The 27,926-nt window shown below is 55.2% G+C and overlaps 1 protein-coding gene across 1 annotated transcript in view; it reads right to left on the bottom strand.

Annotated features, from left to right (window-relative positions):
- Positions 1 to 27,926, bottom strand: part of SMYD5 (SMYD family member 5) — a 48,893-nt gene that overhangs the window by 5,261 nt on the left and 15,706 nt on the right. Inside the window, exons 3-9 of the mRNA XM_075573430.1 lie at positions 21,878 to 22,017; positions 21,347 to 21,468; positions 19,879 to 19,948; positions 18,726 to 18,830; positions 17,103 to 17,165; positions 9,525 to 9,595; positions 1,293 to 1,399 (exon numbers count right to left, since the gene is read on the bottom strand). Coding sequence (XP_075429545.1) covers positions 1,293 to 1,399; positions 9,525 to 9,595; positions 17,103 to 17,165; positions 18,726 to 18,830; positions 19,879 to 19,948; positions 21,347 to 21,468; positions 21,878 to 22,017 — 678 coding nt within the window. The remainder of the gene's footprint in view (positions 1 to 1,292; positions 1,400 to 9,524; positions 9,596 to 17,102; positions 17,166 to 18,725; positions 18,831 to 19,878; positions 19,949 to 21,346; positions 21,469 to 21,877; positions 22,018 to 27,926) is intronic.

Below are 27,926 nucleotides of genomic sequence, written 5' to 3'. Positions count from 1 at the left end.
AGAATACACTCTGACAGTGCAGCCAGGGACATCCTGGAACATGACATAAGGTCCGTCCTAGAACATTGCTACATGTTGGTATCATGAACTAGTCTAGGACAGGGGCGGCCAACTGTAGTCCTCAAGGACCACCAACAGGCCAGGTATTAAGTATAGCCCAGCTTCAGGACACGTGGCTCAACCAGTCCCTGCTTCAGCACAGGTGGCTCATTCTTTGACTGAGCCTCTGATTGAGCCACCTATGCTGAAGCAGGGATATCCTTAAAACCTGACCTGATGGTGGCCCTTGAGGACTGGAGTTGGCCAGCCCTGGTCTAGGACATAGGGAGATAAGAAGCTGGCTCATGGAATAAACCAACATGGACGTCTATCTCACAAAGGGAACCATTATACGCGCTGGATGTTGGCACTGTAAGCATGATTGCTTTAGGTATGAATCCGGATTGTCCCAAACACAAAGATTAGTAAACAAATCCCGAAACCCAATTAAAATGATGCGACCATGTTCTTACCCCGACGAGGGGCGTACAAAGAAGGCATTTCCGGTCAACAACATGGACCAGTCATCAGCAAAACGGCTGCATACCAATGGTTCCTTTTTGGGATAATCCCATTGGATAAATAAAGGAATCATTGTGACCAAAACACAGCGCGTAGACAATTCCCACGTGTGTTTGGACGCAGTGCGAGGAGGGGGGCACATTGGGCGATACTGTACTTGCCTTTAACCGTTTTTGTTGTTGACCATTTTTTCAGGCTTTTTTTTCTTTTGAGAGTGCGATATATCTGTCATATTCTCAAAAACTACTGAGAAACGGAGGGGAGGGGGGGGGGGGGCGGATTTCTATACCGTGCGCGGAATGCATTATGATGCGTCAGAGACTGAAACGACGGACACTGAGGACCGCCGGTACATTCTATATAAAGTTAGTTCAAAGTTCTAGTTTGTGATGGATTTTAGTGGGACCTACATTATAGTTCTTCATAGATTAAAGCAAAGTGAACACTATCATTTCATGTTTTTCTTGTGCTGGTAATCATCTCATTTGTGGGGGTTGTTAGCCTTGTTTATATACCTCTATACCGTGCACAGGCTGGCCCTCAGGACCGCCGTTCTGTTTGAATATATACACACACTTTGATCTTTGTGTGTGTTTAGAAACGGGTTGCCATGGTGATTAATGGGAAACATTTAATGAGCATAATGGTGAGCCTGGTGATGAAAGTGTGACAGGTTACTCCATGTTATGACCTGTGGGTCTCCCAGCTCTCCGCTGCCCTCCTGCACTGACCTTTCTCAATGTCCTTGTACAGCTGATCTATCACAGTGTCCAGCTGCCCCCTCTCCTGGGGGAGGAGCTCCAGAGCGTCACAGGCGTGGACCCACTGACTCAGAGAGCTGCAAGGAGACAAAGCACAGGGACTGGTACCCAGGGGAAGTGCAAGGAAGCACAGGGACTGGTACCCAGGGGGAGTGCAAGGAAGCACAGGGACTGGTACCCAGGGGGAGTGCAAGGAAGCACAGGGACTGGTACCCAGGGGAAGTGCAAGGAAGCACAGGGACTGGTACCCAGAGGAAGTGCAAGGAAGCACAGGGACTGGTACCCAGGGGAAGTGCCAGGAAGCACAGGGACTGGTACCCAGGGGGAGTGCAAGGAAGCACAGGGACTGGTACCCAGGGGGAGTGCAAGGAAGCACAGGGACTGGTACCCAAGGGGAGTGCAAGTAAGCACAGGGACTGGTACCCAGGGGGAGTGCAAGGAAGCACAGGGACTGGTACCCAGGGGAAGTGCAAGGAAGCACAGGGACTGGTACCCAAGGGAAGTGCAAGGAAGCCCAGGGACTGGTACCCAGGGGAAGTGCAAGGAAGCACAGGGACTGATACCCAGGGGAAGTGCAAGGAAGCCCAGGGACTGGTACCCAAGGGAAGTGCAAGGAAGCCCAGGGACTGGTACCCAGGGGAAGTGCAAGGAAGCACAGGGACTGGTACCCAGGGGAAGTGCAAGGAAGCACAGGGACTGGTACCCAAGGGAAGTGCAAGGAAGCCCAGGGACTGGTACCCAAGGGAAGTGCAAGGAAGCCCAGGGACTGGTACCCAGGGGAAGTGCAAGGAAGCACAGGGACTGGTACCCAGGGGAAGTGCAAGGAAGCACAGGGACTGATACCCAGGGGAAGTGCAAGGAAGCACAGGGACTGGTACCCAGGGGAAGTGCAAGGAAGCACAGGGACTGGTACCCAGGGGGAGTGCAAGGAAGCACAGGGACTGGTACCCAAGGGAAGTGCAAGGAAGCCCAGGGACTGGTACCCAGGGGGAAGTGCAAGGAAGCCCAGGGACTGGTACCCAGGGGAAGTGCAAGAAAGCCCAGGGACTGGTACCCAGGGGAAGTGCAAGGAAGCCCAGGGACTGGTACCCAGGGGAAGTGCAAGGAAACATAGGGACTGGTACCCATGGGGGAAGTGCAAGGAAGCACAGGGACTGGTACCCAGGGGAAGTGCAAGGAAGCACAGGGACTGGTACCCAGGGGAAGTGCAAGGAAGCCCAGGGACTGGTACCCAGGGGAAGTGCAAGGAAACATAGGGACTGGTACCCATGGGGGAAGTGCAAGGAAGCACAGGGACTGGTACCCAAGGGAAGTGCAAGGAAGCACAGGGATTGGTACCCAGGGGAAGTGCAAGGAAGCACAGGGACTGGTACCCAGGGGAAGTGCAAGGAAGCACAGGGACTGGTAACCAGGGGAAGTGCAAGGAAGCCCAGGGACTGGTACCCAGGGGAAGTGCAAGGAAGCACAGGGACTGGTACCCAGGGGGAAGTGCAAGGAAGCACAGGGACTGGTACCCAGGGGGAGTGCAAGGAAGCCCAGGGACTGGTACCCAGGGGGAAGTGCAAGGAAGCACAGGGACTTATATCCAGGGGGGAGTGCAAGGAAGCCCAGGGACTGGTACCCAGGGGGAGTGCAAGGAAGCACAGGGACTGGTACCCAAGGGAAGTGCAAGGAAGCACAGGGACTGGTACCCAGGGGGAAGTGCAAGGAAGCACAGGGACTGGTACCCAGGGGGAGTGCAAGGAAGCACAGGGACTGGTACCCAAGGGAAGTGCAAGGAAGCACAGGGACTGGTACCCAGGGGGAGTGCAAGGAAGCACAGGGACTGGTACCCAAGGGAAGTGCAAGGAAGCACAGGGACTGGTACCCAGGGGGAAGTGCAAGGAAGCACAGGGACTTATACCCAGGGGGGAGTGCAAGGAAACACAGGGACTGGTACCCAGGGGAAGTGCAAGGAAGCACAGGGACTGATACCCAGGGGAAGTGCAAGGAAGCACAGGGACTGATACCCAGGGGAAGTGCAAGGAAGCACAGGGACTGGTACCAAAGGGAAGTGCAAGGAAGCCCAGGGACTGGTACCAAAGGGAAGTGCAAGGAAGCACAGGGACTGGTACCCAGGGGAAGTGCAAGGAAGCACAGGGACTGGTACCCAGGGGGAAGTGCAAGGAAGCACAGGGACTGGTACCAAAGGGAAGTGCAAGGAAGCCCAGGGACTGGTACCAAAGGGAAGTGCAAGGAAGCACAGGGACTGGTACCAAAGGGAAGTGCAAGGAAGCACAGGGACTGGTACCCAGGGGGAAGTGCAAGCAAGCAAAGCACAGGGACTGGTACCCAGGGGGAAGTGCAAGGAAGCACGGGGACTGATACCCAGGGGAAGTGCAAGGAAGCACAGGGACTGGTACCCAGGGGGAAGTGCAAGGAAGCACAGGGACTGGTACCCAGGGGGAAGTGCAAGGAAGCACAGGGACTGGTACCCAAGGGAAGTGCAAGGAAGCACGGGGACTGGTACCCAGGGGGAAGTGCAAGGAAGCACGGGGACTGATACCCAGGGGAAGTGCAAGGAAGCACAGGGACTGGTACCCAGGGGGAAGTGCAAGGAAGCACAGGGACTGGTACCCAGGGGGAAGTGCAAGGAAGCACAGGGACTGGTACCCAGGGGAAGTGCAAGGAAGCCCAGGGACTGGTACCCAGGGGGAGTGCAAGGAAGCACAGGGACTGATACCCAGGGGGAAGTGCAAGGAAGCCCAGGGACTGGTACCCAAGGGAAGTGCAAGGATGCCCAGGGACTGATACCCAGGGGAAGTGCAAGGAAGCCCAGGGACTGGTACCCAGGGGAAGTGCAAGGAAACATAGGGACTGGTACCCAGGGGGAGTGCAAGGAAGCACAGGGACTGGCACCCATTAGTCCCTGAAGAAGAAACGTTCCGTTTCGAAACCCATAGGACAAGCTTGTACTAGTGCTCTAGCCCCATACTGGCACCCTACTGCGCGATTTTGACTGTTGCTGAGCGGCGCCGAATCCCTGCGGTGACGTCACGATCCAGGAAGTGATCCACACGGAGGAGAGTGTTGGCGCACAGCTGATGTCTACAACTGCCCTGCTGAAACACTGCAGGAATCAGCAGCTCCCAGCCTGCCTGTGCTCAGGGGAGCAAGATCAAGCAGAGGTTGTGCACACATTTCAATAGGACCCTGCACCATCGAGGACAGCAGTATCACCCCTGCAAAGACTTACATCCTGGTCTCCGGAGGCGTTGGGTAAAATATCCCGAAACTGCTTGATATTAATTTATTTGATGTACGCACATTACTCACCATTTTTTATTCATGTCAATAATATTTTGTAATGCACTATGAGCGTTGTGCGCTGTGTCTCTTTTTTGTATCCATTTGTTAGTTCCAGGGGGTTTCTGAGCCCCCCCATCTTCCATCACAGCTGCAGACGCTCAATCTTAGGTTAAGTTATTTACTTCATATATTCTCACTTATCACGTCACGTTTAAAATTAGATTGCGCACTATTTCCCTTTTTTCTATTCACCCAGGGGGAGTGCAAGGAAGCACAGGGACTGGTACCCAGGGGAAGTGCAAGGAAGCACAGGGACTGGTACCCAGGGGAAGTGCAAGGAAGCACAGGGACTGGTACCCAGGGGAAGTGCAAGGAAGCACAGGGACTGGTACCCAGGGGGAAGTGCAAGGAAACATAGGGACTGGTACCCAGGGGAAGTGCAAGGAAGCACAGGGACTGGTACCCAGGGGAAGTGCAAGGAAGCACAGGGACTGGTACCCAGGGGAAGTGCAAGGAAGCACAGGGACTGGTACCCAGGGGAAGTGCAAGGAAGCACAGGGACTGGTACCCAGGGGGAAGTGCAAGGAAGCCCAGGGACTGGTACCCAGGGGAAGTGCAAGGAAGCACAGGGACTGGTACCCAGGGGGAAGTGCAAGGAAGCACAGGGACTGGTACCCAGGGGGAAGTGCAAGGAAGCCCAGGGACTGGTACCCAGGGGGAGTGCAAGCAAAGCACAGGGACTGGTACCCAGGGGAAGTGCAAGGAAGCCCAGGGACTGGTACCCAGGGGGGAGTGCAAGGAAGCACAGGGACTGGTACCCAGGGGGAAGTGCAAGGAAGCACAGGGACTGGTACCCAGGGGAAGTGCAAGGAAGCACAGGGACTGGTACCCAGGGGGAAGTGCAAGGAAGCCCAGGGACTGGTACCCAGGGGGAAGTGCAAGGAAGCACAGGGACTGGTACCCAGGGGAAGTGCAAGGAAGCACAGGGACTGGTACCCAGGGGGAGTGCAAGGAAGCACAGGGACTGGTACCCAGGGGGGAAGTGCAAGGAAGCCCAGGGACTGGTACCCAGGGGGGAGTGCAAGGAAGCCCAGGGACTGGTACCCAGGGGAAGTGCAAGGAAGCACAGGGACTGGTACCCAGGGGGGGGTGCAAGGAAGCACGGGGACTGGTACCCAGGGGGAAGTGCAAGGAAGCACAGGGACTGGTACCCAGGGGGGGGGTGCAAGGAAGCACAGGGACTGGTACCCAGGGGGGAGTGCAAGGAAGCCCAGGGACTGGTACCCAGGGGAAGTGCAAGGAAGCACAGGGACTGGTACCCAGGGGGGGGTGCAAGGAAGCACAGGGACTGGTACCCAGGGGGGGGGGTGCAAGGAAGCACAGGGACTGGTACCCAGGGGGAAGTGCAAGGAAGCACAGGGACTGGTACCCAGGGGGGGGTGCAAGGAAGCACAGGGACTGGTACCCAGGGGGAGTGCAAGGAAGCACAGGGACTGGTACCCAGGGGGGAAGTGCAAGGAAGCCCAGGGACTGGTACCAAGGGGGGAGTGCAAGGAAGCCCAGGGACTGGTACCCAGGGGAAGTGCAAGGAAGCACAGGGACTGGTACCCAGGGGGGGTGCAAGGAAGCACAGGGACTGGTACCCAGGGGGGGGTGCAAGGAAGCACAGGGACTGGTACCCAGGGGGAAGTGCAAGGAAGCACAGGGACTGGTACCCAGGGGGGAAGTGCAAGGAAGCACAGGGACTGGTACCCAGGGGGGAGTGCAAGGAAGCCCAGGGACTGGTACCCAGGGGAAGTGCAAGGAAGCACAGGGACTGATACCCAGGGGGAAGTGCAAGGAAGCACAGGGACTGGTACCCAGGGGGGAGTGCAAGGAAGCCCAGGGACTGGTACCCAGGGGAAGTGCAAGGAAGCACAGGGACTGATACCCAGGGGGAGTGCAAGGAAGCACAGGGACTTATACCCAGGGGGAGTGCAAGGAAGCACAGGGACTGGTACCCAGGGGAAGTGCAAGGAAGCACAGGGACTTATACCCAGGGGGAGTGCAAGGAAGCACAGGGACTGGTACCCAGGGGGGAAGTGCAAGGAAGCACAGGGACTGGTACCCAGGGGAAGTGCAAGGAAGCACAGGGACTGATACCCAGGGGGAGTGCAAGGAAGCACAGGGACTGGTACCCAGGGGGAGTGCAAGGAAGCACAGGGACTGGTACCCAGGGGGGAAGTGCAAGGAAGCACAGGGACTGGTACCCAGGGGAAGTGCAAGGAAGCACAGGGACTGATACCCAGGGGGAGTGCAAGGAAGCACAGGGACTGGTACCCAGGGGGAGTGCAAGGAAGCACAGGGACTGGTACCCACGGGGAAGTGCAAGGAAGCCAAGGGACTGGTACCCAGGGGGAGTGCAAGGAAGCACAGGGACTGATACCCAGGGGAAGTGCAAGGAAGCACAGGGACTGGTACCCAGGGGGAGTGCAAGGAAGCACAGGGACTGGTACCCAGGGGGAGTGCAAGGAAGCACAGGGACTGGTAACCAGGGGAAGTGCAAGGAAGCACAGGGACTGGTACCCAGGGGGAGTGCAAGGAAGCACAGGGACTGGTAACCAGGGGAAGTGCAAGGAAGCACAGGGACTGGTAACCAGGGGAAGTGCAAGGAAGCACAGGGACTGGTACCCAGGGGGAAGTGCAAGGAAGCCAAGGGACTGGTACCCAGGGGGAGTGCAAGGAAGCACAGGGACTGGTACCCAGGGGAAGTGCAAGGAAGCCCAGGGACTGGTACCCAGGGGAAGTGCAAGGAAGCACAGGGACTGATACCCAGGGGAAGTGCAAGGAAGCCCAGGGACTGGTACCCAGGGGAAGTGCAAGGAAGCCCAGGGACTGGTACCCAGGGGGAGTGCAAGGAAGCACAGGGACTGATACCCAGGGGAAGTGCAAGGAAGCCCAGGGACTGGTACCCAGGGGAAGTGCAAGGAAGCCCAGGGACTGGTACCCAGGGGGAGTGCAAGGAAGCACAGGGACTGATACCCAGGGGAAGTGCAAGGAAGCCCAGGGACTGGTACCCAGGGGAAGTGCAAGGAAGCCCAGGGACTGGTACCCAGGGGGAGTGCAAGGAAGCCCAGGGACTGGTACCCATGGGAAGTGCAAGGAAGCACAGGGACTGGTACCCAGGGGGAGTGCAAGGAAGCACAGGGACTGGTACCCATGGGAAGTGCAAGGAAGCACAGGGACTGGTACCCAGGGGGAGTGCAAGGAAGCACAGGGACTGGTACCCAGGGGGGAGTGCAAGGAAGCACAGGGACTGGTACCCAGGGGGAAGTGCAAGGAAGCCCAGGGACTGGTACCCAGGGGAAGTGCAAGGAAGCACAGGGACTGGTACCCAGGGGGAAGTGCAAGGAAGCACAGGGACTGGTACCCAGGGGGGAGTGCAAGGAAGCACAGGGACTGGTACCCAGGGGGGAAGTGCAAGGAAGCACAGGGACTGGTACCCAGGGGGAAGTGCAAGCAAAGCACAGGGACTGGTACCCAGGGGGAAGTGCAAGGAAGCCCAGGGACTGGTACCCAGGGGGAAGTGCAAGGAAGCCCAGGGACTGGTACCCAGGGGGAGTGCAAGGAAGCCCAGGGACTGGTACCCAGGGGAAGTGCAAGGAAGCACAGGGACTGGTACCCAGGGGAAGTGCAAGGAAGCACAGGGACTGGTACCCAGGGGGGAAGTGCAAGGAAGCACAGGGACTGGTACCCAGGGGGAAGTGCAAGGAAGCACAGGGACTGGTACCCAGGGGGAGTGCAAGGAAGCACAGGGACTGGTACCCAGGGGAAGTGCAAGGAAGCCCAGGGACTGGTACCCAGGGGAAGTGCAAGGAAGCACAGGGACTGGTACCCAGGGGGAAGTGCAAGGAAGCACAGGGACTGGTACCCAGGGGGAAGTGCAAGGAAGCACAGGGACTTATACCCAGGGGGGAGTGCAAGGAAGCACAGGGACTGGTACCCAGGGGGGAGTGCAAGGAAGCACGGGGACTGGTACCCAGGGGGAAGTGTAAGGAAGCACAGGGACTGGTACCCAGGGGGAAGTGCAAGGAAGCACAGGGACTGGTACCCAGGGGGAGTGCAAGGAAGCACAGGGACTGATACCCAGGGGGAGTGCAAGGAAGCCCAGGGACTGGTACCCAGGGGGAGTGCAAGGAAGCACAGGGACTGGTACCCAGGGGAAGTGCAAGGAAGCACAGGGACTGGTACCCAGGGGAAGTGCAAGGAAGCCCAGGGACTGGTACCCAGGGGAGTGCAAGGAAGCACAGGGACTGATACCCAGGGGGAAGTGCAAGGAAGCCCAGGGACTGGTACCCAGGGGAAGTGCAAGGAAGCACAGGGACTGGTACCCAAGGGAAGTGCAAGGAAGCCCAGGGACTGGTACCCAGGGGAAGTGCAAGGAAACACAGGGACTGGTACCCAAGGGAAGTGCAAGGAAGCACAGGGACTGGTACCCAGGGGGAGTGCAAGGAAGCCCAGGGACTGGTACCCAGGGGAAGTGCAAGGAAGCACAGGGACTGGTACCCAAGGGAAGTGCAAGGAAGCACAGGGACTGGTACCCAGGGGGAAGTGCAAGGAAACATAGGGACTGGTACCCAGGGGAAGTGCAAGGAAGCACAGGGACTGGTACCCAGGGGGAGTGAGTATAAAGCATTTAGCCTTATATCTAGCCCAAGCATGTTTGAATGCCCGTACTCCTGCATTACCACCTCTGCTGGGAGACTATTCCATGCAGACACCACCCTTTCCGTAAAGAAGTTCTCCCTCACATGTTCCCTCAGCTGCCACCCCCCAGCTTCAGCGCAGGGCCTCTTGCCCTAGCACTTCTCCCTCCCTGGACCATGCTTCCCTCCTGCACTGACCGGGTGCCCGGCCGTGCGTTGGTCAGCTCACCTTGTGCCGATCCCTTGCCCATTGGTTCCGACAAGTGCAAACAGAGACTGGAAACCGTCCGGGGTGAACCACTGTGTGGGGGAGGAGAGGAAAGATCAGCACCACCGCCAGTCACTACACCAACCCAGGGGCGGTCAACGCCCGTCCTCCAGGGCCACCAACAGGTCAGGTTCTAAGGATCTCTCTGCTTCAGCACAGGTGGCTCAATCCTGTGCCGAAGCTGAGACTGAATGAGCCCCCTGTGCTGAAGCTGTGATTTATTGAGCCCCCTGTGCTGAAGCAGGGATATCCCAATTACCTGGCCTGTTGGTGCCCCGTGAGGGATGGAGTTGGCCCGCGCTGCACTAAGGGATCACGTCAGTCAGAGCAGAGCCGCTCTGCTATAAAGCTTGTGTTTTACATTCTAAGGAGCAGAGGTTCGGTAAAGACGCGGCCTGCGCTGAACGCCATTTCTCGCCCCTTCCCGAGGCCGTTTCTATTTTTAAAATCGAATGCTTTGTTCTGGAGATACAAGCGTTTGAAATCACGAAGGGAGGTTAAAATGAGGCTCTCCCCAGAGCCCAGTGCAGTTTAAGGTTTACCATGGTAACCGCCGAAGCTAGAGATGGGAAAACAGACACGTGATCTTAATAAGCGCAGGACATGCACAGGGGGCTAGATATGAACATTATAGGAATTATAGGCTTCTGGGGGGGGGGGGATATCGCTGCTTTAAATAACGTGTTCAAGAACAATATCTTTATTTTTTCGTACAAATGGAGAAAGATGAAGGGCCCCTCGGTACTCAAAAACACACAGCACTTCCAAAGATATTCTGCTATGCATTAAAGCAGCCGTCCAAGCTGACGTTCCCCCCACCCGCCTTTAATATGCGCATCAATACAATCACACAATGAGAAGTAATTAATAAGTAATTAATAAAAATAAATACATTAATAAAAGTAACTAATAAGTAATTAGCTAAGTTGCCGATCGGACCGTTCTCCTGTGATTGATCGGTGAATATTCGGCTCGGGGTTTCACTAAATGGCTGTCAGTGCAGCAGAGGAGGACCAAAGATGCAAAGTTCTGTGTGGAAGATAATGTGAACAGGCAGAGTCACTAGATTGTATTTTATTGTATGTCTTTATTTATATAGCGCCATTAATCTACATAGCGCTTCACAGTGGTAATACACGTGGTAATCAAATAATAATAACAAATAGTATAAATAACAGGTCATGGGAATAAGTGCATCAGACATAAAATTAACATTAAGGAAGAGGAGTCCCTGCCCCGAGGAGCTTACAGTCTAATTGGTAGGTAGGGAGAACGTACAGAGACAGTAGGAGGGAGTTCTGGTAAGTGCGTCTGCAGGGGCCAAGCTTTATGTAACGTGTCCAGTATTATCCACAGTGCTATTCATATGCTTCTTTAAGCAAGTGTGTCTTAAGGTGGGTCTTAAAGGTGGATAGAGAGGGTGCTAGTCGGGTACTGAGGGGAAGGGCATTCCAGAGGTGTGGGGCAGTCAGTGAAAAAGGTTTAAGGCGGGAGAAGGCTTTAGATACAAAGGGAGTAGAAAGAAGACATCCTTGAGAAGAACGCAAGAGTCTGGATGGTGCATAGCGAGAAATTAGGGCCGAGATGTAAGGAGGGGCAGAAGAGTGTAAAGCTTTAAAAGTGAGGAGAAGAATGGAGTGTGAGATGCGGGATTTGATCGGAAGCCAGGAGAGGGATTTCATGAGGGGAGATGCTGAGACAGATCTAGGAAAGAGTAGAGTGATTCTGGCAGCAGCGTTTAGGATAGATTGTAGGGGAGACAGGTGACAGGCAGGAAGGCCGGACAGCAGGAGGTTGCAGTAATCAAGATGGGAGAGAATGAGGGCCTGAGTCAGAGTTTTAGCAGTCGAGCAACAGAGGAAAGGGCGTATCTTAGTTATATTGCAGAGGAAAAAGCGACAGGTTTTAGATATGTTTTGAATGTGAGGGGCGAATGTGAGAGAGGAGTCGAGTGTGACCCCTAGGCAGCGTGCTTGTGCTACTGGGTGAATGATCGTAGTTCCAACAGTAATGTGGAAGGAGGTAGTAGGGCCAGGTTTGGGAGGAAGTATGAGGAGCTCTGTTTTTGCCATGTTGAGTTTAAGGCGGTGGAGGGCCATCCAGGATGATATAGCAGAGAGACATTCAGAAACTTTGGTTTGTACAGCAGGTGTAAGTTCAGGTGTTGAAAAGTACATTTGTGTGTCGTCAGCATAGAGGTGATAATTAAACCCAAAAGTTGTCATTAGGTCACCTAGAGAGAGTGTGTACAGAGAAAAGAGAAGAGGTCCCAGTACAGAGCCCTGGGGTACCCCCACAGAGAGATCAATAGAGGAGAAGGCGGTGTTAGCAGAAGAGACACTGAAAGTACGATGGGAGAGGTAGGAGGCGATCCAGGATAGAGCTTTGTTCCGAATACCAAGAGTATGGAGAATCTGAAGTAGAAGAGGGTGGTTCATGGTGTCAAATGCTGCAGAGAGGTCAAGTAATATGAGCAGAGTGTAATGACCTGTCTTTGGCAGCACGGAGGTCATCAGTTATTTTAGTGAGGGCTGTTTCCGTGGAGTGAGCCGTGCGAAAGCCAGATTGTAGAGGGTCTAGGAGAGAATAGGTGTTGAGAAAATGAAGCAAGCGAGAGAATACAAGACGTTCAGGGAGTTTAGAGGAAAAAGGCAGGAGGGAGACAGGTCGATAGTTAGAAAGACAGGTAGGGTCAAGCTTGCTGTTTTTGAGTAATGGTATAACTGTTGAATGTTTGAAGGAGGGAAAGGTTCCAGAGCAGAGGGAGGAGTTAAAAATGTGTGTGAGCGTAGGGATTATAGTAGGACCAAGAGGTTTTAGGAGATGGGAGGGAATGGGGTCAAGAGAGCAAGTGGTAGAGGGAGAAGAGGCGATCAACAGCGACACATCCTCCTCTGAGACAGTGGAAAAAGAGTCAAGGAAGGCAGGAGTTAGGAAGAGGTGTAGGATGGGAGGAAGAAACAGAGGGGATGTTCTGACATATGGATTCCACATTTTCCTTAAAATAGTCAGCAAAGTCCTGAGCGGAGATGGAGGAAGGAGAGGCAGCTGATGGTGGTTTGAGTAGAGTATCAAAGACAGAGAACAGTCGGCGTGGGTTAGACTTGTGTATGTTGATTAGTGAAGAAAAGTAGGCTTGTTTAGCTTGCGAGAGGGCAGAGTGGAAACAGGATAGCATAAATTTGTAGTGAAGGAAGTCTGCGAGAGTGTGAGACTTCCTCCAGAGGAACGAGTGGAGGAACGCAGCATGCGCGTGAGGGAATTTAGCCAGGGTCTAGGGTTAAAAGGGCGAGGGCGGCAGAGAGAAAGCTGGGCATGTAGATCAAGAGAGGAGGACAAGGCAGAGTTGTAGTTCCTGACCAGGTTGTCAGGGTCTGTAGCAGAGCTGAGAGAGGAGAGGGAGGAGCGTAAAGTGGACTCAAAGTCATGTAAGTGAATAGAGCGCAGGTTTCTGCAGAACCGGGGGGTAGATGGAGGTGGAGAAGGGGAGAAGCGTGATAGAGAGAATGAGATGAGGTGATGGTCAGAGCGAGGAAAAGGGGAAATGGAGAAATCGGAGAGAGAGAAGTTTTTAGTGAAAACCAGGTCTAAGTAGTGGCCATCCTTGTGGGTGCTGGCTGCAGTCCACTGTTGAAGGCCAAAGGAAGAGGTTAGAGAGAGAGAAAGCGGGAAGCCAAGGGAGAGAGGGGTAAACTGGGGATGCAATTGGTGCACTGCTAGAGAGAGGCAGGGCTCAAAAAGGGATGTGTCTGAGCCTGTTTCAGAAGAGGAAGGGGATGTGACTTTGTAAAGGGCTGCTATAGAAACAAAAAATGCTCGTTACATAATACATTTAAAGTGTCATTCAGATGTGAAAGAATTATTGAAATAACTAGGAGTTTACATATATATGGGTATCTCTGAGGACTGATCTCTGGAAGCGGACACGATGTGGGTTTCTCTCGGAGGACTGATCACTGGAAGCGGACACGCTGTGGGTATCTCTGAGGACTGATCTCTGGAAGCGGACACTCTGTGGGTATCTCTGAGGACTGATCTCTGGAAGCGGACACGATGTGGGTTTCTCTCGGAGGACTGATCTCGGGAAGTGGACACGCTGTGGGTATCTCTGAGGACTGATCACTGGAAGCGGACACACTGTGGGTATCTCTGAGGACTGATCTCGGGAAGCGGACACTCTGTGGGTATCTCTGAGGACTGATCTCTGGAAGCGGACACGCTGTGGGTATCTCTGAGGACTGATCTCGGGAAGTGGACACGCTGTGGGTATCTCTGAGGGCTGATCTCTGGAAGCGGACACGCTGTGGGTATCTCTGAGGACTGATCTCGGGAAGTGGACACGCTGCGGGTATCTCTGAGGGCTGATCTCTGGAAGCGGACACGCTGTGGGTTTCTCTCTGAGGACTGATCTCGGGAAGGGGACACACTGTGGGTATCTCTGAGGACTGATCACTGGAAGCGGACACGCTGTGGGTATCTCTGAGGACTGATCTCGGGAAGTGGACACGCTGCGGGTATCTCTGAGGACTGATCCTTGGAAGCGGACACGCTGCGGGTATCTCTGAGGGCTGATCTCTGGAAGCGGACACGCTGTGGGTTTCTCTCTGAGGACTGATCTCGGGAAGGGGACACGCTGTGGGTATCTCTGAGGACTGATCACTGGAAGCGGACACGCTGTGGGTATCTATGAGGACTGATCTCGGTAAGCGGACACGCAGAGGGTATCTCTCTGAGGGCTGATCTCTGGAAGGGGACACGCTGTGGGTATCTCTGAGGACTGATCTCTGGAAGCGGACACGCTGTGGGTTTCTCTCTGAGGACTGATCTCTGGAAGCGGACACGCTGTGGGTATCTCTCTGAGGACTGATCTCTGGAAGTGGACACGCTGTGGGTATCTCTGAGGACTGATCTCTGGAAGCGGACACGCTGTGGGTATCTCTGAGGACTGATCTCTGGAAGCGGACACGCTGTGGGTATCTCTCTGAGGACTGATCTCGGGAAGCGGACACGCTGTGGGTTTCTCTCTGAGGACTGATCTCGGGAAGCGGACACTCTGTGGGTATCTCTGAGGACTGATCTCTGGAAGCGGACACGCTGTGGGTTTCTCTCTGAGGACTGATCTCTGGAAGCGGACACGCTGTGGGTATCTCTCTGAGGACTGATCTCGGGAAGCGGACACGCTGTGGGTTTCTCTCTGAGGACTGATCTCGGGAAGCGGACACGCTGTGGGTTTCTCTGAGGACTGATCTCTGGAAGCGGACACGCTGTGGGTTTCTCTCTGAGGACTGATCTCGGGAAGCGGACACGCTGTGGGTTTCTCTGAGGACTGATCTCTGGAAGCGGACACGCTGTGGGTTTCTCTCTGAGGACTGATCTCGGGAAGCGGACACGCTGTGGGTTTCTCTGAGGACTGATCTCGGGAAGTGGACACGATGTGGGTATCTCTCTGAGGACTGATCTTGGAAGCGGACACGCTCTGGGTATCTCTGAGGACTGATCTCTGGAAGCGGACACGCTGTGGATATCTCTGAGGACTGATCTCTGGAAGCGGACATGCTGTGGGTATCTCTCTGAGGACTGATCTCGGGAAGCGGACACGCTGTGGGTATCTCTGAGGACTGATCTCTGGAAGCGGACACGCTGTGGGTATCTCTGAGGACTGATCTCTGGAAGCGGACACACTGTGGGTATCTCTATGAGGACTGATCTCTGGAAGTGGACACGCTGTGGGTATCTCTGAGGACTGATCTCGGAAAGTGGACACGCTGTGGGTATCTCTCTGAGGACTGATCTCTGGAAGCGGACACGCTGTGGGTATCTCTCTGAGGACTGATCTCTGGAAGCGGACACGCTGTGGGTATCTCTCTGAGGACTGATCTCTGGAAGCGGACACGCTGTGGGTATCTCTGAGGACTGATCTCTGGAAGCGGACACGCTGTGGGTATCTCTCTGAGGACTGATCTCTGGAAGCGGACACGCTGTGGGTATCTCTCTGAGGACTGATCTCTGGAAGTGGACACGCTGTGGGTTTCTCTGAGGACTGATCTCTGGAAGCGGACACGCTGTGGGTTTCTCTCTGAGGACTGATCTCTGGAAGCGGACACGCTGTGGGTTTCTCTCTGAGGACTGATCTCTGGAAGCGGACACGCTGTGGGTATCTCTGAGGACTGATCTCGGGAAGCGGACACGCTGTGGGTATCTCTCTGAGGACTGATCTCTGGAAGCGGACACACTGTGGGTATCTCTGAGGACTGATCTCTGGAAGCGGACACACTGTGGGTATCTCTGAGGACTGATCTCGGGAAGTGGACACGCTGTGGGTATCTCTGAGGGCTGATCTCTGGAAGCGGACACGCTGTGGGTTTTTCTCTGAGGACTGATCTCGGGAAGCGGACACGCTGTGGGTATCTCTCTGAGGACTGATCTCTGGAAGTGGACACACTGTGGGTATCTCTGAGGACTGATCTCGGGAAGTGGACACGCTGCGGGTATCTCTGAGGACTGATCTCTGGAAGTGGACACTCTGTGGGTATCTCTCTGAGGACTGATCTCGGGAAGCGGACACACTGTGGGTATCTCTGAGGACTGATCTCTGGAAGCGGACACGCTGTGGGTATCTCTGAGGACTGATCTCTGGAAGCGGACACGCTGTGGGTTTTTCTCTGAGGACTGATCTCGGGAAGCGGACACGCTGGGAGTTTCTCTGAGGACTGATCTCGGGAAGCGGACACGCAGAATATCTACACAGGCACACGCACTAACTGGGAAACCCCATCTACACGCAGAACATCTACACGCAGAATATCTGCACACGCACTAACTGGGAATAAACCACGGACTCAAATGCGTGAGCACCACAAATGTCACGCAGCCTTCTGATTTCAGCGCGTGGGATTCCTGGGAGGAGTATTGTGGGCACCCAGGCACCGCAGAGCACCATAAGGGGACCCCAGCCGTCACCATGCTGTTTATCAGCCTGTAATCCGGCCTAAAACACCGTAACTGTCACTCAGACGTGGGACAGCGAAGGTCCACTTCTGTCAAGAGTCCAGGGGTGGGCAACTCCAGTCCTCTAGGGCAGGTTTTAAGGATATCCCTGCTTCAGCAAAGGTGGATCAATCAGTCCCTGCTGCAGCACAGGTGGCTCAATCAGTCCCAGCTTCAGCGCAGTCTTCGACTGAGCCACTGATTGAGCCACCTGTGCTGAAGCAGGGATGTCTTTAAAACCTGACCTGTTGGTGGCCCCTGAGGACTGCAGTTTCTCACCCCTGGTGAAGAGCGCCACGTTATTTGGGGCAAATTAATGGGGGGGGGGCGGTCATCACCCTCTGGGTGCATGTTTGTTTGTATTCCAGATTGGACAGCAGCATTTACACCTCTGTAACCCGCGCGTTTTGCTCCTTTCATTTATTGCTGCCGACAGCGTTGGAGTTGAAACACGCACTGTCTCTTTAAGCTGCGTTAGGGCACCAGACTGTGTCGGCCTCGCTTTGCAAGCGTGCGAGACCTCAGCGAGCCACCCTCGCATTGTGCACTTACCCGACTCAGCTGCTCATCGTAGAGGGCTTCCACAAACAGCCGGCGCAGCTGGTCCAACTGCCCCTGAAAGCGACAAAGTACAAGAGTCTGGGCAGGGATGGCAGGTCACGTGACCCCGCTGGCACTCTAGTTCTCGGGGCATCGTGGCATTTTAGGGGTTAAAAGGGGTGCCGCCGCCCTTTAACCCAGAGAGTATGCTGCTGCCATGGAGGTGCCCTTGGTCCGAGACTGGATTTGTCCCTTTCAAGTTCTAGTAAAAGGGGAGACAGGTGTTTCGGGGGGGGGGGGGAGAGAGAAGAGAGGGGAAGAGGGGAGAGAGGGGTCTGGGGGGAGAGAGAAGAGGGGGGGGGGGAGAGAGAGAGAGAGAAGAGTGGGGAGAGAGGCTGTCTATCGGGTAAACTTGGGAAACAATATGGCTGCCGGGGTCAGAGCTGGCTCCAGCGGCCAACAGAAGAGCCAGTGAAGTTGGGAGGGGAGTTTGACACCTATAAATATTTTTGAAGCAGCAACTTCGGGTAGTAAGGCCATTTCAGTAATTACCTCTGATGCAGCTGTTCGCAGGGACCCGCTGCTTCCAGAGATACTGACCTCCGTAACGGTGCCGGTTTTCCTGCAGTCAGAGAAACTGTGTGCCTAACATAATGGCTGCCTGAAATGTCCCGCTGTGGCTTCCTATTGGCCAGCATGACGCAGAGATACCGGCACCCCCTACGGAGGTAAGTATCTCGGGAAGCAGGGGGTCCCCGGAGCTGAAATTAACACAGTTTCGCTCCAGAGACCCCCCTCTGCTTCAATCCTGAGAAGTGTGTGTGTGTGTATATATGTGTGTGTATATGTATACATATATACACATCACCGAGATAAAGGTCCCGCACGCGGACCGAAACGTTGGAATGATGTCTGGTTAAATTACAATATATTTTTTTGACCAACTTTTCGAGTGCTGCCTTTGATATTCGTCAACACGGTATCGTACTGCCTATTCTATTATACAGGATTTGCACCCACCCTATTGATTGACCTGATACACATATAGATAACACACACACACACACACACACACACACACACACACACACACACACACACACACACACACACACACACACACACACACACACACACACACGCCTGTTCTGTTACTTTAAAAGCTACTTGCTGATAATTGATCATTTAAAAGCGCAGACGGAAAAGCTGCAATGTTATCCTTCTGGGTGGTGGGACACACACACGCAGACGGAAAAGCTGCAATGTTATCCTTCTGGGTGGTGGGACACACACACACACACACACGCAGACGGAAAAGCTGCAATGTTATCCTTCTGGGTGGTGGGACACACACACACACACACACACACGCAGACGGAAAAGCTGCAATGTTATCCTTCTGGGTGGTGGGACACACACACACACACACACGGAAAAGCTGCAATGTTATCCTTCTGGGTGGTGGGACACACACACACACACACGCAGACGGAAAAGCTGCAATGTTATCCTTCTGGGTGGTGGGACACACACACACACACACACGCAGACGGAAAAGCTGCAATGTTATCCTTCTGGGTGGTGGCCCCAGTCACAAGCCCAGGCCCAGTAACGCACCTGCGAGCCAGGTCTCACCTTAAACTTGTCTCCCAGTAACTTATGGACGATCTCCTCCTCTTCGTTGGCCGTCTTGTTGCAGAACTGGGAGAAAAGGTGCAGCCATCGGTCTTTGTCCTTAGCCTGGCATGTTACCGGCAGGGGGGGGGGGGAGCGGAGGCGGGGGGGGAGGGAAGGCGGGGGGGGGGGAGACGTGGGAGGGGTGGCGGGGGGGGGGGGAGGGGAGGCGGGGGGGATTGGTGGCAGGGGGGGGAGGGGAGGCAGGGGGAGAGGGAGAAAAGGCAACAGGGAGAGGCAGAATGTGAAACCCGTTCTTCAGACATTATCCATCTTTATTGCAAATCCACCATATATTACAAACCCCCGCCGAGTCCGGGGAAAGGTTAGGAAACAGAGAGCGGGGATCCAGGCACACGGACTTAATCAAATGAGGATTTATTTTAGCAAAAGATAACCAACATTTCGACTGTCACGCAGTCTTTGTCAAGGTGAGGGCTAAACAACAACCAAACAAGGCACTATAAATACCCAAGTACTCGCCCATCTCACCTCACTGCAGGTGTCCTGTAGGACAAAAGTCGAGCCCCCCACCAATCCGCCAATGGGCCGATGTCTACAAGGGAGCCCAAGTCCGTACCCCCCCCCCCCCTCCTGTGGCAGGGAGACGCGACGCCCCAAAATAAAATAGCGCACACAAATCTACCTGGCAAAGGAAGCAGTGAGGTGGTTAACAGAACCCCACTATGGGAGGGTAGAAAAAAGGCCCAAACCCACCAAGATTATCACAGTGTATGAACCCCAATATTCAGGTCTAAATACCCGATATTAAAATAAAAAAAAAGGACTACATTTAATAATGAGAGAAAGAAATTATCTTGTTATTTAAAGTGATACACAAGAATAAACTCAGACTATACTGTACAGAACCTGAACAAAACTAACAACAGGTTAGAAAACCTCAGGGCTTTGTGAAGACAGAGAGACGTCCGTATGTTATTGTGGTTGTATAGGAACTAACATATTCTGTATTGCAGTACAACGGGCTTCGTCTTTTCCTACTAGTGTTTCATGCCCGGTCAGAGACGACCATGAATGAGGAGAGCAGAGAATATATCTCACAGCTCCATGCCAGGCGATACCCAGATTATGCAATGAAAGGCGGCACACACACCTGTCGAATGGTAGCCACCATTCGTGCCATCAGCATAATAGTGGCAGTCTCCGGAGGGTAATGCATATTTCTGTAGGAGGTAGACACACACAAGTGAACATTACAAGACATTGGCCTGACTGTGCGGGTAAGTGAGAATGTTAAAAGATTCTGGAATTCACTAAATGCTACAAAGTACCAGAAAATAATCTAAAATGTACCAGACGTCAGATGTATGTATTAATTTGTATGGGTCTAAGTTTTTCTATGAACGTTCTAGAACAGGGGTGGCCAACTCCAGTCCTCAAGAGCCCCCAACAGGTCAGGTTATCTCTGCTTCAGCACAGGTGGCTCAATCAAAGACTGCACCACTTGTGCTGAAGCAGGGATATCTGGAAAATCTGACTTGTTGGTGGCCTTTGAGGACTGGAGTTGGCCGATCCTGCTCTAGAACACACTACAACTCTGAATAATTTAGAATGCTAAGTGCAGGATGATAAGAGCAACTCTTGAATGAACCTAGAACGCAGTACATGGGATAGAATCCTTGGAAAGACCCATTCAAATTGTAAAAGGTTCCTTAAAATGTACAAGATATCTTTTAAAAGGTTCTACAAAGCATAATGTGCTAGATAACATCCTTAAACGGTTACAGAACGTTCCTCGTGTTATATGAAATCCTAAACTACTGGCAAAAAACACTAAATGTTTTCAAAAGCCCCAGACAAGAAGAAACCGTTAAAATGGTATACAGTATAATGAGGGAAGCGGAGAAGCCCATGAATGGTTTGAAGGTGGGAACATTCTTGAACGGCTCTAGAATGCCCTACGCATGTCAGGACAGTGCGTCACGATGGAGAACGCAGAGCAGAACTCTAGAACACTCTTTATGGCCACATACTGCGTTACGAGACATTAAAGAAGAAACGTGGTGAGACCAAAAGTGAAAACGCAAGTCCTTAATTCTCTGTGATTTATTGCTTGGAGTGCTGACCCAATATGGGGTTTGTGTAGTTGTATGCATCCAGCAGGATAGATGCAGCCTCCCAACACCTCCAGCTGAATTACCGAACCACTATACTACACCGAGTACCTGTCCATATATTATGATTATAATCCAAGGTTCGCTACATGAGAGCATCTTTGTAAAAACAAAACTTTATTTTGTGTCTGTATATTGGTCCTTAGCACCGTGCAAGTTCTATATCGTCTTCTATGCACAGCGACTACGTGATGCGGTGTGTCTGGTATGGGGACACTTTATTTATATATAAAAAAATATATATATAATAATATATATCTATCTAAAATGAAACACGGCAGCAGGCACTCTCTAAACAATGAAACACTGATGCTTATCCCATACACACACACACACACACACACACACACACACACACACACACACACACACACGCGCGCCTTCTGAATGCTTCGGAGACAGAGAAGCTGACCATGGCCCCTTCACGGTTATCTCGAGCCCACTTACCGCCAGGCCTCCTCCAGCTTGTTGAGGGGATGTTTAGGGTCGTCCCTGGAAGGTCCGAGGCACAGGACCTGGTGATATCGCTCTGCAGCTGCTCTGCGACATTCAGTACTGCAGTACGACACCTGCGCAGAGCAAGAATACCGCTCGTGTGAGCGGCGGTGCATCATCGCGGCTACATGCAATACAGAACCATGGCGCGGCGGTGCATCATCGCGGCTACATGCAATACAGAACCACGGCGCGGCGGTTTAGAAGTGAATTTGCAGTTCTTCTGCAAGCGTGTATGTGTGTGCGCGTGTGCATGTGTGCGTGTGCGCGTGTGTGTATACACACACACACCCGTTATAATAATAGTCATTCTAACTGCGCCAGGAAAGGGGTTATTCTGACTTTTGCAGTCTGCATCTTATAGTGAGATCGTGCTATGGATCCCAGCATGGGGACACACACTGAAGGCTGCGCGTGAGGAAGAGGAGGAGCGTTAGCGCACAATTTGACGTCCCATTGAGAAGACGTGTGCGGCCCACTCACCTGGCAGCGCGGGCACAGCTGGTGCTGCCCAGTCTGGATGGTGCAGAGCTCGGGGTACGGAAGGAGCACATGGGCTGCACCAGAAAGTCTCTGAGCATTCTCCTCGGCGGTCTCCAGGGATCGCAAACAGTGATCACACGCTGCAGGGGGAGAGGAGAGAGGAGAGAGGAGAGAGAGAGGAGAGAGAGGAGAGGAGAGAGAGGAGAGAGAGAGAACCATGAAACCTGCACCCAGGCACACCTCAGCGTCCCGCTGCATGCAGTGATCACACGCTGCGGGCACAGAGAGAGAACATGAAACCTGCACCCAGGCACACCTCAGCGTCCCGCTGCATGCAGTGATCACACGCTGCGGGCACAGAGAGAGAACCATGAAACCTGCACCCAGGCACACCTCAGCGTCCCGCTGCATGCAGTGATCACACGCTGCGGGCACAGAGAGAGAACATGAAACCTGCACCCAGGCACACCTCAGCGTCCCGCTGCATGCAGTGATCACACGCTGCGGGCAGAGAGAGAGAACCATGAAACCTGCACCCAGGCACACCTCAGCGTCCCGCTGCATGCAGTGATCACACGCTGCGGGCACAGAGAGAGAACCATGAAACCTGCACCCAGGCACACCTCAGCGTCCCGCTGCATGCAGTGATCACACGCTGCGGGCACAGAGAGAGAACATGAAACCTGCACCCAGGCACACCTCAGCGTCCCGCTGCATGCAGTGATCACACGCTGCGGGCACAGAGAGAGAACCATGAAACCTGCACCCAAGCACCCCTCAGCATCCCGCTGCATGCAGTGATCACACGCTGCGGGCACAGAGAGAGAACCATGAAACCTGCACCCAGGCACACCTCAGCGTCCCGCTGCATGCAGTGATCACACGCTGCGGGCACAGAGAGAGAACCATGAAACCTGCACCCAGGCACACCTCAGCGTCCCGCTGCATGCAGTGATCACACGCTGCGGGCACAGAGAGAGAACCATGAAACCTGCACCCAGGCACACCTCAGCGTCCCGCTGCATGCAGTGATCACACGCTGCGGGCACAGAGAGAGAACCATGAAACCTGCACCCAGGCACACCTCAGCGTCCCGCTGCATGCAGTGATCACACGCTGCGGGCACAGAGAGAGAACCATGAAACCTGCACCCAGGCACACCTCAGCGTCCCGCTGCATGCAGTGATCACACGCTGCGGGCACAGAGAGAGAACCATGAAATCTGCACCCAGGCACACCTCAGCATTCCGCTGCATGCAGTGATCACACGCTGCGGGCACAGAGAGAGAGAACCATGAAACCTGCACCCAGGCACACCTCAGCGTCCCGCTGCATGCAGTGATCACACGCTGCGGGCACAGAGAGAGAACCATGAAACCTGCACCCAGGCACACCTCAGCGTCCCGCTGCATGCAGTGATCACACGCTGCGGGCACAGAGAGAGAACCATGAAACCTGAAACCAGGCACACCTCAGCGTCCCGCTGCATGCAGTGATCACACGCTGCGGGCACAGAGAGAGAACCATGAAACCTGCACCCAGGCACACCTCAGCGTCCCGCTGCATGCAGTGATCACACGCTGCGGGCACAGAGAGAGAACCATGAAACCTGCACCCAGGCACACCTCAGCGTCCCCGCTGCATGCAGTGATCACACGCTGCGGGCACAGAGAGAGAACCATGAAACCTGCACCCAGGCACACCTCAGCGTCCCGCTGCATGCAGTGATCACACGCTGCGGGCACAGAGAGAGAACCATGAAACCTGCACCCAGGCACACCTCAGCGTCCCGCTGCATGCAGTGATCACACGCTGCGGGCACAGAGAGAGGACCATGAAACCTGCACCCAGGCACACCTCAGCGTCCCGCTGCATGCAGTGATCACACGCTGCGGGCACAGAGAGAGAACCATGAAACCTGCACCCAGGCACACGTCAGTTTCCCACTGCATGCAGTGATCACACGCTGCGGGCACATAGAGAGAACCATGAAACCTGCACCCAGGCACACCTCAGCGTCCCGCTGCATGCAGTGATCACACGCTGCAGGCACAGAGAGAGAACCATGAAACCTGCACCCAGGCACACCTCAGCGTCCCGCTGCATGCAGTGATCACACGCTGCGGGCACAGAGAGAGAACCATGAAACCTGCCCCCAGGCACACCTCAGCGTCCCGCTGCATGCAGTGATCACACGCTGCGGGCACAGAGAGAGAACCATGAAACCTGCACCCAGGCACACCTCAGCGTCCCGCTGCATGCAGTGATCACACGCTGCAGGCACAGAGAGAGAACCATGAAACCTGCACCCAGGCACACCTCAGCGTCCCGCTGCAGGCAGTGATCACACGCTGCAGGCACAGAGAGAGAACCATGAAACCTGCACCCAGGCACACCTCAGCGTCCCGCTGCATGCAGTGATCAAACACTGCGGGCACAGAGAGAGAACCATGAAACCTGCACCCAGGCACAACTCAGCGTCCCGCTGCATGCAGTGATCACACACTGCGGGCACAGAGAGAGAACCATGAAACCTGCACCCAGGCACAACTCAGCGTCCCGCTGCATGCAGTGATCACACGCTGCGGGCACAGAGAGAGAACCATGAAACCTGCACCCAGGCATACCTCAGCGTCCCGCTGCATGCAGTGATCACACGCTGCGGGCACAGAGAGAGAACCAGGAAACCTGCACCCAGGCACACCTCAGCGTCCCGCTGCATGCAGTGATCACACGCTGCGGGCAGAGAGAGAGAACCATGAAACCTGCACCCAGGCACACCTCAGCGTCCCGCTGCATGCAGTGATCACACGCTGCGGGCACAGAGAGAGAACCATGAAACCTGCACCCAGGCACACCTCAGCGTCCCGCTGCATGCAGTGATCACACGCTGCGGGCACAGAGAGAGAACCATGAAACCTGCACCCAGGCACACCTCAGCGTCCCGCTGCATGCAGTGATCACACGCTGCGGGCACAGAGAGAGAACCATGAAACCTGCACCCAGGCACACCTCAGCGTCCCGCTGCATGCAGTGATCACACGCTGCGGGCACAGAGAGAGAACCATGAAACCTGCACCCAGGCACACCTCAGCGTCTCGCTGCATGCAGTCATCACACGCTGCGGGCACAGAGAGAGAACCAGGAAACCTGCACCCAGGCACACCTCAGCGTCCCGCTGCATGCAGTGACCACACGCTGCGGGCACAGAGAGAGAACCAGGAAACCTGCACCCAGGCACACCTCAGCGTCCCGCTGCATGCAGTGATCACACGCTGCGGGCACAGAGAGGGAGCCATGAAACCTGCACCCAGGCACACCTCAGCGTCCCGCTGCATGCAGTGATCACACGCTGCGGGCACAGAGAGAGAACCATGAAACCTGCACCCATGCACACCTCAGCGTCCCGCTGCATGCAGTGATCACACGCTGCGGGCACACAGAGAGAACCATGAAACCTGCACCCAGGCACACCTCAGCGTCCCGCTGTATGCAGTGATCACACGCTGCGGGCACAGAGAGAGAACCATGAAACCTGCACCCAGGCACACCTCAGCGTCCCGCTGCATGCAGTGATCACACGCTGCGGGCACACAGAGAGAACCATGAAACCTGCACCCAGGCACACCTCAGCGTCCCGCTGTATGCAGTGATCACACGCTGCGGGCACAGAGAGAGAACCATGAAACCTGCACCCAGGCACACCTCAGCGTCCCGCTGCATGCAGTGATCACACGCTGCGGGCACAGAGAGAGAACCATGAAACCTGCACCCAGGCACACCTCAGCGTCCCGCTGCATGCAGTGATCACACGCTGCGGGCACAGAGAGAGAACCATGAAACCTGCACCCAGGCACACCTCAGCGTCCCGCTGCATGCAGTGATCACACGCTGGGGGCACAGAGAGGGAACCACGAAACCTGCACACTGGCACACCTCAGCGTCCCGCTGTATGCAGTGATCACACGCTGCGGGCACAGAGAGAGAACCATGAAACCTGCACCCAGGCACACCTCAGCGTCCCGCTGCATGCAGTGATCACACGCTGCGGGCACAGAGAGAGAACCATGAAACCTGCACCCAGGCACACCTCAGTGTCCCGCTGCATGCAGTGATCACACGCTGCGGGCACAAAGAGAGAACCATGAAACCTGCACCCAGGAACACCTCAGCGTCCCGCTGCATGCAGTGATCACACGCTCCGGGCACAGAGAGAGAACCATGAAACCTGCCCCCAGGCACACCTGAGCGTCCCGCTGCATGCAGTGATCACACGCTGCGGGCACAGAGAGAGAACCATGAAACCTGCCCCCAGGCACACCTCAGCGTCCCGCTGCATGCAGTGATCACACGCTCCGGGCACAGAGAGAGAACCATGAAACCTGCCCCCAGGCACACCTCAGCGTCCCGCTGCATGCAGTGATCACACGCTGCGGGCACAGAGAGAGAACCATGAAACCTGCACCCAGGCACACCTCAGCGTCCCACTGCATGCAGTGATCACACGCTGTGGGCACAGAGAACCATGAAACCTGCACCCAGGCACACCTCAGCGTCCCGCTGCATGCAGTGATCACACGCTGCGGGCACAGAGAGAGAACCATGAAACCTGCACCCAGGCACACCTCAGCGTACCACTGCATGCAGTGATCACACACTGCGGGCACAGAGAACCATGAAACCTGCACCCAGGCACACCTCAGCGTCCCGCTGCATGCAGTGATCACACGCTGCGGGCACAGAGAGAGAACCAGGAAACCTGCACCCAGGCACCCCTCAGCGTCCCGCTGCATGCAGTGATCACACGCTGCGGGCACAGAGAGAGAACCAGGAAACCTGCACCCAGGCACACCTCAGCGTCCCGCTGCATGCAGTGATCAAACGCTGCGGGCACAGAGAGAGAGCCATGAAACCTGCACCCAGGCACACCTCAGCGTCTCGCTGCATGCAGTGATCACACGCTGCGGGCACAGAGAGAGAACCATGAAACCTGCACCCAGGCACACCTCAGCGTCCCGCTGCAGGCAGTGATCACACACTGCGGGCACAGAGAGAGAACCATGAAACCTGCACCCAGGCACACCTCAGCGTCCCGCTGCATGCAGTGATCACACGCTGCGGGCACAGAGAGTGAACCATGAAACCTGCACCCAGGAACACCTCAGCGTCCCGCTGCATGCAGTGATCACACGCTGCGGGCACACAGAGAGAACCATGAAACCTGCACCCAGGCACACCTCAGCGTCCCGCTGTATGCAGTGATCACACGCTGCAGGCACAGAGAGAGAACCATGAAACCTGCACCCAGGCACCCCTCAGCGTCCCGCTGCATGCAGTGATCACACGCTGCGGGCACAGGGAGAGAACCATGAAACCTGCACCCAGGCACCCCTCAGCGTCCCGCTGCATGCAGTGATCACACGCTGCGGGCACAGAGAGAGAACCATGAAACCTGCACCCAGGCACACCTCAGCGTCCCGCTGCATGCAGTGATCACACGCTGCGGGCACAGAGAGAGAACCACGAAACCTGCACACTGGCACACCTCAGCGTCCCGCTGCATGCAGTGATCACACGCTGCGGGCACAGAGAGAGAACCATGAAACCTGCACCCAGGCACACCTCAGCGTCCCGCTGCATGCAGTGATCACACGCTGCGGGCACAGAGAGAGAACCATGAAACCTGCACCCAGGCACACCTCAGCGTCCCGCTGCATGCAGTGATCACACGCTGCGGGCACAGAGAGAGAACCATGAAACCTGCACCCAGGCACACCTCAGTGTCCCGCTGCATGCAGTGATCACACGCTCCGGGCACAGAGAGAGAACCATGAAACCTGCACCCAGGCACACCTCAGCGTCCCGCTGCATGCAGTGATCACACGCTGCGGGCACAGAGAGAGAACCATGAAACCTGAAACCAGGCACCCCTCAGCGTCCCGCTGCATGCAGTGATCACACGCTGCGGGCACAGGGAGAGAACCATGAAACCTGCACCCAGGCACCCCTCAGCGTCCCGCTGCATGCAGTGATCACACGCTGCGGGCAC

Source organism: Ascaphus truei, chromosome 1, assembly GCF_040206685.1.
Source record: "Ascaphus truei isolate aAscTru1 chromosome 1, aAscTru1.hap1, whole genome shotgun sequence".
Taxonomy (NCBI): Eukaryota; Metazoa; Chordata; class Amphibia; order Anura; family Ascaphidae; genus Ascaphus; species Ascaphus truei.
The sequence above is the reverse complement of the archived record's forward strand: the minus strand, read 5'-3'. Positions and strand labels throughout refer to the sequence as shown.